This window comes from Vipera ursinii (genome assembly GCF_947247035.1).
Source record: "Vipera ursinii genome assembly, chromosome: 9".
NCBI lineage: Eukaryota > Metazoa > Chordata > Lepidosauria > Squamata > Viperidae > Vipera > Vipera ursinii.
In genome coordinates, this window is record NC_139523.1 from 20,095,500 (window position 1) to 20,108,439 (window position 12,940).

At 44.4% G+C, this 12,940-nt stretch overlaps 1 protein-coding gene across 1 annotated transcript; it reads right to left on the reverse strand.

Moving 5' to 3' along the window:
• Positions 1-264: 264 nt before the first annotated feature.
• On the reverse strand, positions 265-12,533 carry LOC310644336 (phospholipase A2 inhibitor and Ly6/PLAUR domain-containing protein-like). The gene is made up of 7 exons (XM_083369212.1): positions 12,361-12,533; positions 9,819-9,940; positions 8,288-8,416; positions 6,558-6,674; positions 5,234-5,386; positions 4,335-4,472; positions 265-3,604 (listed from the first exon to the last, which is right to left on the reverse strand). The coding sequence occupies exons 2-7, from the start codon at positions 9,865-9,867 to the stop codon at positions 3,423-3,425; spliced, it is 768 nt and encodes a 255-aa protein (XP_083225338.1). The 5' UTR covers positions 9,868-9,940; positions 12,361-12,533; the 3' UTR covers positions 265-3,422.
• Positions 12,534-12,940: the final 407 nt, after the last annotated feature.

A 12,940-nucleotide genomic window follows, 5' to 3' on the forward strand; every position in this document is an offset into this window, starting at 1 on the left:
TTCTGAGAGCTGAAATCCAGACAACTTAAAGCTGCCAAGTTTGGGGGGAGAGGGTAAAAAACCACTAGAGAATTCTAGCCCTGGAGAATTGAAAATGGTTGAGTTGGAAAATTTCCCCCCCCCCCGGAAAAAAGACATCTTGTTGACAAGAAAAAAATCCTTTATTCTGACATTGTCCTTCAACTCTCTTAATGCTCTTTTCCTGTCTTGCAGATAGAGACGGGGGAAATGGCTTTATTACAACAGAACAAGGAAAGCACAGGCTTAGATTTATTTCTTTATTTCCTTTTAACCAACAAAGTATTTTGTGTGGGTTATAAAATTCCACAAGCAGCTGAGCAAAACTCCTCTCTCTTACGTCATGGGCCTAATGTCGTTTAGTCTTGGAATAAATGGTCTGCCCGAAAGAAACAAACTTCAGACACCAGGAAGAATTCCATCGACTTCCTTCTAATATGCATTTTAAAAACCATTTTGGAAACCTTCCCGGAAGCAACTGCAACCATAAAATACTAAAACCCGTTAAGTGCAATAAATAAATAATATTTATTTAGGAAGGAAGGGTGGGAAACATGTAAACCCTATTATTCTGCTAGAGTGGATGTGGAAAGTAAAATTGAGTGTGAAAGGGGAACATAATTCTGGAAGGAAACTGAAACTTTTTCCTGGCTGCCAAAAAACACATTCTAATGTTTCTTTTTCTTTTTCTTTTAATCGTTAATGTGAGGAGGAACAAGGATCTTTGTTAACAACTGCGGTTTGTGTTTTTCAAAAGGAGAGGTACAATGTGCTGCTTGAGGTCAGTGTTTCTCCACCTCAGCCACTTTAATCTCAATTTACAGAATTTCCCAGCCAGCATCTGAGTTTGCAACCGAGCTGAATCATTGCCCCAAACAAGGTCTTCCCCTTTCACTTTTGGTGAAGAGGAGATCTGAAAATTTGTGGTTAGGAATTGATTACTCTGTGCTGTAGCTGTAGCTGACACACACACACACACACACACACACACACACACACACACACACACACACACACAAACCTTAGTAACACCCAGGCTGAAGGCTACTGATCTTCCACATCAGGGGTGTCAAACTCAATTTCATTGAGGGCCGCATCAGCATTGTGGTTGCCCTCAGGGGGCCGGGTGGGTGTGGCCAGGGTGGGCGTGGCCTACTGGGTGGGCGTGGCTAGAGTGCGTATGGCCTACTGGGTGGGCGTGGCCAGCTCTACATCGTTGGCATCAAGGGTGCCTATGGGGGCCTGGGCAGGAGTGGGACAGATCTGAGGGACTCTGGCAGAAGGAGGGTCTCTGGGCCAGGGCCAAGGCAGCGGGGGCCGTTCCCTCACTGTTTCCAGGATGGCTTCGCGGGCCACATGAAACCACTTCACGGGCCGCATCTGGCCCCCGGGCCTTGTGTTTGACATGGATGTCATCAGTAGTCTGTTCCACATGGATGTCATCAGTAGTGGGATTCAGCCAGTTTGCATCACTTTGGCAGAACCAGTTGTTGCCCAGGCCCAGAATAGACTTCCGGAAGCGGCATCGACACAGAGATCTGGTTGTTCACATATTTGAATCCCACCACTCCTTCCTTCCTTCCTTCCTTCCTTCCTTCCTTCCTTCCTTCCTTCCTTCCTTCTTTCCTTCTTTCCTTCCTTCCTTCCCTCCCTCCCTCCCTTCCTGTGGTGGGATTCAGCCAGTTTGCGCCAGTTTGGCAGAACCAGTAGCTAATTTTTTTGTTGCCCAGGCCCAGAAAGAACTTCTGGAAGCGGCATCCACACAGAGAACCGGTTGTTCATGTATTTGAATCCCACCACTGGATGACATCCTTTTGAGTATCCCCAAGATAATAGCAGAACTCCTTCGTTGAACTATGGCTGATCTCATTTATGATACCCACTTGGTTCCTTCTCCAAGGGAAGAGACCTCTATGGGCTTTGCTCACTTGCAGTGGCTGTATGCTAAAGATAATGTAGTTTCTGAGGGTTTCCAGTAAGTTGTGTGAACTCAGTCCTCGTGCCTGAAACATACGATGGGTTCTGGATGTATGTACTGCTGAAGTTAGTCTATTTGGTGTATGTTTAGCCGCTGGGAATTTGAAGGGTCCTTGGTGCTCTTTGAACTTCCTTGTTTTCTTGCAGATGTTGTCAAACTAGGCAATATCATCAGTGCCTTTGGGTAATGAAACCTCTGCAAGAAAACCACCAAGCTCAGAGAGCACCAAGGACCCCTCAATCACATCATGATGGAAGATGGTCAAAAGACTGAGCTTCCTCTGAAGGATCTGGTAGGGTTTCGATATTTTAAGGCATAAAATCAGCTGATCTTAAAGGGCTGGAATGAATTTTACTTTATTACAGCACAGGTAGCCTCGCTCAAGGATTGGCAACATATCTTGAGCACTGTGCTATGTAATGTTGTCTCATTCCAATCCACCAATATCTCATGAGTGCACCCACGAGACCATAAAACTCTTGCAAGGTTTAAAACCTTAGAGTTTAAAACCTTAGAGTTTAAAACCTTAGAGATCCAAATAGTTTTGAGTAGGTTCAATGGGTATTTAATATTTTCCCAAAATATCCAGCAGGAAAGGAGGAAAACATGAGGGATTTTTACCTTGAACCTAGTCAAGAATTTGGTCCACTTGAAACAAAAGCTTAACACTGCTAACCCATTGGCAGAACATGCTAGCACGATTACTGTAAACCCATACAGTTTGCACAATATTTGCAATAGCATTATTGCACAAAAATAGAGCAATAGTTATGATACCAGACTGGCTTCATACATCACATCAAGCTTCTTGTGCATCCGGAAACCAGGGTTAAAACTGACCAAGCCTAACATATTGTCAGCTGACCTGATTAGATTTGTCATATGAACATCACCATTACTATATACACTGACCTGGTAGCAGATCCCAGGTTTTAAGCGTTAAATTGTGCAAATCTTCAGAAGGTTGCTTTGCAGGAGAGACACACATCCCTCCACATTCTTAGTACTAGAGCGGTATGGCCAAACTTTATTTGTGAAAAGCAGCAGCTTCTGTGCATGGATTGCAGGTCTACAGAAGTCCCATCGTCCGAGGCCAAATCCTGAGTCAAGGAAGGTCACCTTGGATGGCCACTCTGCCTTGCAAACCTCTATTAATTAAAGACATTTTCCAGCAGAAATTTTGTGGCTGTGTCTTCATGAATTAGCCAGCTGTTCCTCGTTGGTAAAAAGAGGGCCCAGATTCAAGTTCCAGCACTTTCTCTGGAGACCTCGCGCTGGTCAGTAGTGAGAAAACTGAATGAGTGGTCTCAAACATCTTGGTGAAATACCAAACATCTTGGTGAAATACCACTTTCGTGTTCTATGTTCTCCTTTCTGAGAAGGAGAAACATGGAACCTTTAATGGCTGCTTCTTCCAAGAGGTGCCTCACAAGAAGACGTTCGTCAGCAGCAGTCCAGACAGAGAGAAGAGGAGACATCCTGTAAGATGGGACACTTGGTTGGCTGGCTGGCAATTAACGGTATCCAAATCAAGCAACTTCACTTTTCCAGAGAGTAAAACATTACAGATGGACTCAGTTGTGCAACCTTTCAGAGTGATGTGTTTTTCTAAATAGGACAAACAAGAAGGAAAGTCACACAGAGCCTGGTGATCATGACCTAAGAAGTCCACTCATCCACTTAACGGCTGGCTAACGCAACCCACTATCCTTTCAGCTTGCTTAAACACAGTGCCAGTATTATACCCACAAAACATGCTGCACCATATCATGTTGGTTTGGTACAGAGAACAGAATAATAGAGTTACAACCTTGGAGGTCTTCTACTCCAACCTTCTGCTTAAAAAGGAGACAGTGCATATTTCTGGAAAATGGCTGTCCAATTTCTTCTTAAAAACCTCCAGTGATGGAGCATCCACAGCTTCTGGAGGCAAGCCGTTCCACTGGTTAATTGTTCCGACAGGAAATTTCTCCTTAATTCTAGGTTAGATCTCTCTTTGGTAAGCTTCCAACCATTACTTCCTGCCCTGCCCTCAGGTGTTTTGGAGAATAGGTTGACCCCCTCCTCTCTGTGACAGGCCCTCAAATATTGGAAGACTGTTATCATCTCACCCCTAGCCTTTCTCTTCGCTAGACTACACATATCCAGTTCCTGCAGCCTTCTGGGTGAGGATCACGCCTAAGCCACATATACCCACAGAGAAACATAACTGAGGTTAAATGAACTCAGGTAAACAGATTTGTAACCGACTGGGTTAAGTGGGTTGTATGAATGCAGTCAATATGTTTTAAGGTGACGTGTGCAGGTACCGGTATTCAAAATATAACCTCAGAATTACCAGGATATTTATGTCCAGCCAAATCCAGGCAGTAATTCTCAGCTCCAGTGCACTTGACTGTCTTCTTAAGGCATGGCTCAAATTCAGAATAGCAGGCTGGGCAGTATTTCCCATTGGCTGTCATATTTATTGGTGGCCCTGAGAATAAAATGAGCCCAATTAATTAAATCAGAGCATTTGAGTTCAAAAATGAACAACCCTCTTGTGATCATCAGTTCCATTGTTTTTCTAGGCATCTCTAGGCATTTATCATCCGGGTCCTCACACTTATGACTGTAGCAGCATCCCGCACGGCCCAACCCACCTCACAGGGTTGTTGTGATGGGAGAAATAGGATATGAGATATGTTCACTGCCTTGGCTTATTTGTAAGTAATGTTTTTTAAAAAGCAAATCTAATAAATAAATAAATCAACAAACATTCCTAGCACTGTTGAGGCAGTCTTCAAAGAATACTACAACACCCAGATAAAGTTGTTTACCCATCTTGCAAAGGGGAAAAAACCAGAAACATCTAATTTGCAATGGAAGGATTGTATCAAAAATCTCCAAATCCTCTAGAGATCAGGGATGTTCAGCCTTAGCAAGTTTAAGACCTGTGGACTCCAATTTCCCAGACATGGAATTATAGCTGTGGAATTCTGGGAGTTGAAGTCCACACAGGTCTTAAAAGTTGCCAAGGTTGGATACCTCTGCTCTAAATCATTCTGAATTACAATAGTCAACATGGCTTCTAGTGGAGAACTCTGGTACTTCAGGTTCTTGGAGGGCATGGCAACTTCCCAATTCTTTTGAGTTGATACCGCAGGTTCATCAACAAAGGTTAGGAGTGCCAGTCGTTTCTTACATTGTTGGATGGAGATCACTGACAGAGGAAAAGGAAAAGGAGACGAGACCTACATGGAAGAGAATCTTCTTTGCAGTCTTCTCCTAAGCAACAGAGGGTGCTTCTCCTGAGGAACTCTCCTTCTCCAAAGGTCACCAGAACAGATGCAGAGGTGCAGTTCTCTGAGAAATAGCAGCCCTTTTCTATAATGAACATGGTGTTTCCTCCTGCCGAGAGAGATTTCATATTTTGTCATGGCTGGGTCTTCACCTAGCCTAGCAGTGCCCAAAGAGAGCTTTTGTGGGACTCCTTTTGTGACCAAGGATCTCAGAGCTGTAGTAGGATGCTTGCTCAACCTCAAGAAGCTCCCAGGTGAATGACTGGCATCTACAAGTCTAAAACCTTGGAGAATTACCTCTAGGAAGACCAGCAAAGGAACTCAAGTTGAAGGCAACTTTCTGTGTTTAGATCATGCTTTATTAATTAGCAAGCTTAAAGAAGCCTATTTATTGTTACAGTTACTATGTCAAGGATGAAACTTTAGCAGCCACCTGCCTCTGCATTTCAACCTTTAGATTACGGAGAGGAGGTGTTACTTTCAAGAGGGTTAGCTAGAGAAATGAAACTTCTATAATTCAGCTGAAGACTGTGAAAGCCTGAAATCTTTTCAAGGACACCAAAACAGGTGTGGATTTGAAGCAGACAGTTCCCATAACAAAGTGAACTTGTTTATATGGACTATGTAAGACGTTGGGGGTTTGGCTGGGAAAATTATTAAGTCTGAGCTAGTTTTGCTTTGACATTGCCATGCAGTGTATTCAATAAACAAAAAGGTTTTCAGAGACAAAATGAACCTGGAGTTTTATTTGGATTCTCAAGCTGGATGTTGACATAATATTTGATTTCTATATCTCTCAGTGATTAAAGACTCAGTCCTCGACTTACAATCATTTGCTTAATGACCAAAGTTACAATGGCACTGAAAAAAGTGACTTGCAAGCAGTCTTCGCACTTATGGCCGTCATGGCATCCCCACAGTCATGTGTTCAAAATTTGGGTGCTTAGCAACTGGCATGCATTTATGAGAGTTGCAGCATCCTGGGGTCATGTGATCATTTGTGACTTTGCCAGCCGGCTTCCGACAAGCAAAGTCAATGGGGGAAGCTGGATTTGCTTAACAACGGTATGATCCACTTAATAACTGCAGTGATTCACTTAACAGTTGTGGAAAAAAGGTTGGCAAATTAGGAGCGATTCACTTCACAACCATTTTGCTTAGCAACAGACAGGCTGGTCATAAGTTGAGGACTTCCTACATTTCCAAAGACAAAAAATAAAAGATTATTGGGAGTGAAAATGGATTAAGATGGTTGCTTGTCTCCTGCTGCTTTCACTCACCTCTGGAGGTTTCTGTCAATCCGATAACACAAATGTCCTCATCCAACTCACATCTCTCTTTCCCACTGAGACAACTATTTCCCGTGTGAAAACAGTTTTCACACTCCAGGGAATCACCTGAAAAAGTGAAAAGGCCCATCAGCCTGCAGGGCAGATATTTCAGCCATGTATCAATGGGGTCCCTTAAGGGCCTGATGACTACATTCATACAACATGCTAGTCTTGTGATTTGGTGACGTTCTCCATGTCTGTGTACATTTGGCTCAGACTGTGTTGTATGAACTCAGACTATCAGGATAAAATTTATGGTTAGATGTCAATTCAGAAAATGGGTTCATTCGTTCACCAGGTGAAGACCTGGGTTTGATCGTGAAAAATTCTAAAATGTCCTAGATTTTATTTTCATCTCGCCGGGCAACATGAAGATTAGAACTTCATTGCAACTTCAAATGAATGAAAAACTGATGGTGACCTTCTACCGTTGCTTCACAGAGAGCATTCTAACCTATTGCATTTGTGTGTGGTTTGCTTGTTGCACAGTAGCGGATAGGAAAGCACTCCAGAGGGTCATTACCATCACCCAGAGGATTATTGGCTGCCCTTTCCTCCCCCCCCAGATGAACTGTACAGTTCCCGTTGTCTTAGGAAAGCTCAAAATATTCTTAAAGACTCATCTCATCCCAGTCATTCTTTTTTCTGAATTATTGCCATCTGGCAGACGGTACAGGATAATAAAAACAAAGACAAATAGGCTGATAAATAGTTTTTAGACCAGAGCTATAACCATATTAAATACCACTGTATAGTGCAACATTGAAGTGCAATATTAGGGGCAGCGCAATGGTGAATAGAATGTGAAGCATGTGTGTATAATAATGTATGTTCTTATTTGTGGTTTTTACTTGTGTGGAGTGTGCACTGTGGACAGCACTTAATTTTGTTGTAAGTTACACAACGACAGTAAAGATATTCTATTCTAAATGAAGATTTATTTATAAGCGTGGAGATCAGATCTCATGTCCCAGGGCAAGATGTTCTACAGGGCGGGGGCTGTGGCAAAAAAAGAAGGCTTTTTTCCTAGACCAGTGATGGCGAACCTTTTAGACGCTGAGTGCCCAAACTGCAACCCAAAACCCACTTACGTATCGTCGGGTGCCAGGTGAGCGTGGTCCATTGGGTGGGCGTGGCCCATTGGGTGGGTGAGGCCATTGGGTGGGTGTGGCTCATTGGGTGGGTGTGGCCATTGAGTGGGCGTGGCTGCAGTGGTATCGGCAGAGTGGGTGGGAGTAAAAAGTTCAACCAATCAATTCCAACTTTGCGAGATCTTTTGTTTTTTCCTGTGAGAAGTTGAAATTGATTGATTGAACTTTTCCTTTTTGCACATGGCGGTGGAGGCCTAAAGCAAAAAGGTTTTATGAAAGGCCTAGGACTGGGGCGTGTGTGCCCACAGAGAAGGCTCTGCGTGCCACAGGTGGCGTTCTTGCCATAGGTTCGCCACCATGGTCCTGGACCCTGCCAGCCAAATTCCTTGGCCGATGGAGTCCACAGTAGACCCCTTCGGGCAGAATGCGTGGGGCTGGCCATTCCTACTAGGGCAAGATGGTTCCTCAGATAACCTGGATCCACACCATAAAGGGCTTTGCTAGAGCATACCAACAGATTAAGGCAACACGTTCCTGAAGAAGTCTTGTTATCCCTGACCCTCCAGTGAATCAGGGGTCAGTACTCACCAATAGATGGATGTATTGTTGGTTCTGCATCCTTGGATTCTTCCGTATCAGGTTTCAGCACCCCCTCAACTAAAGTTGATGGACCAGGAAGCTTCTTGTTCCTCGCGTTTTCTTGGGTCTGGAAACAAGCTAATAAACAAGGATTGGCTTTAGTGACACCCTCAATTTTCTGACCTTTTCGGGGGGATTGCAAGCCTAGTCATCTAATCTGGCTTTTTTTCAGTCATCCCCACAAAAAGAGATGGATCGGAGATGAACATTGTGCTTGGATTGAGAGCAGGTTTGCTCTCCTCTTTCCACATGTTCCTTTCTTGGGTGGGATGCTGCCTTGAGCAAGACTAGGGAGGTCTCCCCATAACTGATTTGCTCCAGTTTAGGAAGATGACCCCACCTTCCCGTCCCCAAAGTATCTTTTGTTAGGTCCAATCATGCAAGAAGCCATTGCAGCATCCCCCTGGTCTTGTGATCAAAATCCAGCTGCTTGGCAACTGGCTCGTATTGATGACTGTTGCTGTGTCCCGAGGTCACGCGATCCCCTTTTGCGACCTTCTGACAAGCAAAGTCCAGATTCACTTCACAACCGTGTTGCTAACGCAGCAGGGATTCACTTAGCATCTGTGGCAGGAAAGGACATAAAATGGGGCAAAATTCACTTAACAACTGTCTTGCTTAGCAACAGAAATTTGGGGACAATTAGGGTCATAAGTTAATGTACTAGAACAGGGGTAGGCAACCTCGGCTCTTTTATGACTCATGGACTTCAACTCCCAGAATTCCTGAGTCAGCTATGCTGACTCAGGAATCCTGGGAGTTGAAGTCCATGAGTCATAAAAGAGCCGAGGTTGCCTACCCCTGTACTAGAATCTTGTAAATTCCCCCTTGGTTTTCCATTTCCTCCCTGTTATTCCCCAGGGACTTGTGGGGAGAGCGGCTCCTGTAATCTTTTCCCATTCCCTGGGGCATAACACATTTTTCTCCTGTTCCCATTATTGTCTACACCAGGGGTCCCCAACCACCGGGCCGTGGACCAGTACTGGGCCGTGGCATGCCAGCAACCGGTCCGCACAAACAAGCAAAGCCCCATCTGTGAGATGCAGGCAGCACACAAAACCACGCACTATTGGTTTTAATAATTAATTATGGGGCTTTGTAATTTAATTCTTTTTAAATATTTGTATTACTGTTCCTTATAGCTGTTTTATTGTTGTGAGCCGCCCTGAGTCCTTCAGGAGATAGGGCGGCATATAAATCCCATAAATAAAATAAAATAATAAATAAACCTTCCAGTCCACGGAAAAAACTTTCTCCACGGAACCGGTCCCTGGTGATGCCCCAAAGGTTGGGGACCTCTGGTCTACACAGATACAGGTATGAGTTAAGCTACCTGTGGAATTCTGGGAAGTGCTAAGTTAGAGTAGGCGGATCTTGAAAAGGGTCTTGAATGACGCAACTGGAAGATCTGCTTATGTCTGCCTTCATAATAGAACAGATCTTTCTCCAGCTGTTGAGGAATTACTAGATGTTTTCTTACCGGGAGAGAGAAGTACAAAAAGGGAAAATAAAGTCAGAAGAACTTTCATGATGAAGATCTTCAGTGATGAAGAAGGCAGTGTCTCTCTGTAACCGCTTCTGCCGTGGGGCCACTTCTATGTCCTAAAATGTAAGCATTTGCAGGGGAAAAAAGGCATTTATTCTCTTTAAGGAACCGACATTTTGCTAAGCCTTTTATTTACTTCTCTCTGATTTTTTTTTTTTTGGGGGGAAGAGAAAATGGACAGCCCTTTGTAAATCTTTCTCCCAATTTCTCCAATTTCTGTTTCTGAATGGGGCACAGTATCCTCCCTTCAGTGGTCCCACGTCAAGCTGTAGATCACATTGTGACCGACTGTAAACTGAGGGCATATATTAGTCAGGTATCTGGTTTTTTGTTTTTTTTAACTAATCTAGATGATACGTCAATATATATTGCTAGTCCATGTAATGATCTGCCAGGGCTTTTCAACCTTTTCACCCATTCTGCCACTTTTAGGATATGGCAACATCCGAGTACCACCAGTCGCCTAGCAAGGGGTCAAAAACTTGATGCCCCCCCCCAAAAGGAAAAAAGTGATGAAGTACAGGTAGTCCTCGACTTACAACAGTTCGCTTAGTGACTGTTTGAAGTTACAATGGTAACTGAAAAAGTGCCCCCCAAGCCACAGCTGAGCAAGATACCTGCCTGCCCGCCTGGCGGCGCTCTTCCTCCTGTCTGAGGTTTTCATTGTTGTGAGCGTTTCTTTTGAGGATTGGCAGCGGGGGTGGGGAGGGGAGGGGAGGGGAGGGGAGGGGAGGGGTGTTTCGTTTTTATTCCCCCTGCCTGCTGGAAGGTTGCAGAAGGTTTTGGTCACTTCACATGACCCTGGGACACAGTGACCGTCGTAAATATGAATCAGTTGCCAAGCATCTGAATGTAAATCACAAGACCCTGGAGATGTTGCAGCATTCCAGCTGTTTGGCGCTTCTTCTGAGCTCCAGCTGGAGCCTGGCGCTGATCCTGGCGCTTCCACTGAGCCCTGACAGCCCTGCAGCTCCAACCGTCTCTCACTCAGGCTTGTGTTGTTGCAGCCATTCCCCTCCCCCGCTACCACTTTTCTAGCATGGTCGCGTACCACCTGCCAGGTGCCAATATACCACAGGTGGTACCCGTACCACTGGTTAGAAAGCCTTGTGATATGCTATATGCTAAATCAGCGGTCCTCAAACTTGCTGGCTGCAGAGTTCTGGGAGTTGAAGTCCACAAGTCTTAAAATGGCCAAGTTTGAGGACCCCTGTGCTAAATAAGTAAATAAACAAACTGCATATTTTATAGCAACTACCACCCTTTTCAGAATTTGCAACTATTATATCTCCCTGTTTTCTGGATAGGAAAGAGATACATGACACCAAATTTCTCCCAGGGCTTGGAAGGAAAAAAAAAGAAAAAATTACTCAGGTTTCTTGGGGGTTGCCCCCTGATAAGGATCACCTCCTAGCTTTTGAAGTTTTTAACCTGACGTATTTTTACTTATACATTTTAACTTGTTTTTTTCCCCACTTTGGCTTTTAAGATACAGTTTTAGTTCTTCAGCTCGGAAAAGGTGGGCAGCGAAAGAAGCTTATGAAAGGATAGAAATATAAAAATCACCACAAAATGCCAAGACCTGGAAACTCTGAGAATGACTCAGCTAAAAAAAACAACCCCAAACAACCCCGCCATTTGCAAAGAAGGTCACGGCCACTAGAACAGGGACCTCCAAAAAACGGAAGAAAAGGTTTGAGGAAATCATGACACGGTTTTTCGATGATTTGAATATATACTATGTGTTAATACGGCGATCCAAAGTTCAATTACAGGGAATCCTCAACTTACAACGGTTCATTTAGTGACCATTCAAAGTTACAACGGCGCTGCGAAAAGCGACCTAGGACCGTTTTTCACAGCTACGACCTTTGCAGCATCCTCGTGGACACGCGATGAAAACTCAAGACGCTCGGCAAGTGAGTCCTATTCATGACGGTTGCGGCGTCCCGGAGGGGTGTCACGTTGATCCCCTTTTGTGACTTTCTGACAAGCAAAGATTCTAGGAACCTGGGGAGCCAGATCCACTTAACAACCGTGTTTCTAATGTCACAAATTGCAACGGTCCGCTTAACAGCCGTGCAAGAAAAGTCTACAAAGCGGGGTCAAAGTCCCTGAACCAATGTTTCACATAGCGACGTACATTTTGAGCTGAACTTGGTTGTAACTGGAGCATTGCCTGTACCTGACACCATCCATCTCCTGATTCCAGGACTACATCGGCCATCCCCAGATCAACCTATTCTGAGAGCTTTCCAAAAAGACCAAAATACTTCTTCGATAGAGATCTCAAGGTCAACAAGATCAGCTGCAGGGGCTGATCCCAATTGCTGACAGTTTATGAATCTGGACGATTACGAGAACCCCATAGCTGGCAAAGCCGTGCTATTAAATTCTATTAATATCTGGGGGGGGAGAAAAAATAGCACCATAGACCAATCAACTTCTTACCCTTTCCCAGACTTCAAATACATACCCCGCGTCTGTTCTCTCTCTGCCGATCCACCTACCCCCACGGGCCATTTTACCAAAGCAAACGCAGCAATCCAGAAAAATCCCTTCAAAACCACAGGATTTCTTCACCAACTGCTCTGCCTTTCATCCGGAGCTTGCTTCCACTCCAGTGTCTCTTTTGCTTTTGCTTTTTCTTTCCCTGTGCCTTTAACAGCAGCTGAAACTATTGGCAGTGGCTGAAGATGTATGTGTGTACGTGTGTGTGTGTGTGTGCGTGTGTGTGTGTGTGTTTTCTTTCTTTCTTCACATGACTTTTATCAGAGCTAGCAAAGTTTCATCTGTTGCTTTCCTGTATGACGGCTGCAGATAAATTTAAAAAAAAAGAGAGAGAGAAAAGGGGTGGGGTGGGGGCGATCCAGGGCTAATACTCTGCTTTAAAAATAACTCTTGGTAAAGTCAAGTCGAGCAGGGGGAAATTCCAAAGGCTAAATTTCAGCACAGTTTAAGCAGACTCTAGGAGAAGCTTGGCATCGTGGTTTGCATGGGCTAACTGAGTTGGGTTATTTTAACAGGGGTTTGTTTGGGGGAGGGGGGGCAAGTTG

Bases quoted from the DNA above. Each gene is read 5' to 3' on its own strand.
- LOC310644336 (XM_083369212.1), bottom strand. From the start codon at position 9,867: ATGAAAGTTCTTCTGACTTTATTTTCCCTTTTTGTACTTCTCTCTCCC. The intron at 8,417-9,818 runs GTAAGAAAACAT...CTTGTTTATTAG, and splicing joins TTTTGTACTTCTCTCTCCCG to CTTGTTTCCAGACCCAAGAA. The intron at 6,675-8,287 runs GTGAGTACTGAC...TCACTTTTTCAG, and splicing joins AACAATACATCCATCTATTG to GTGATTCCCTGGAGTGTGAA.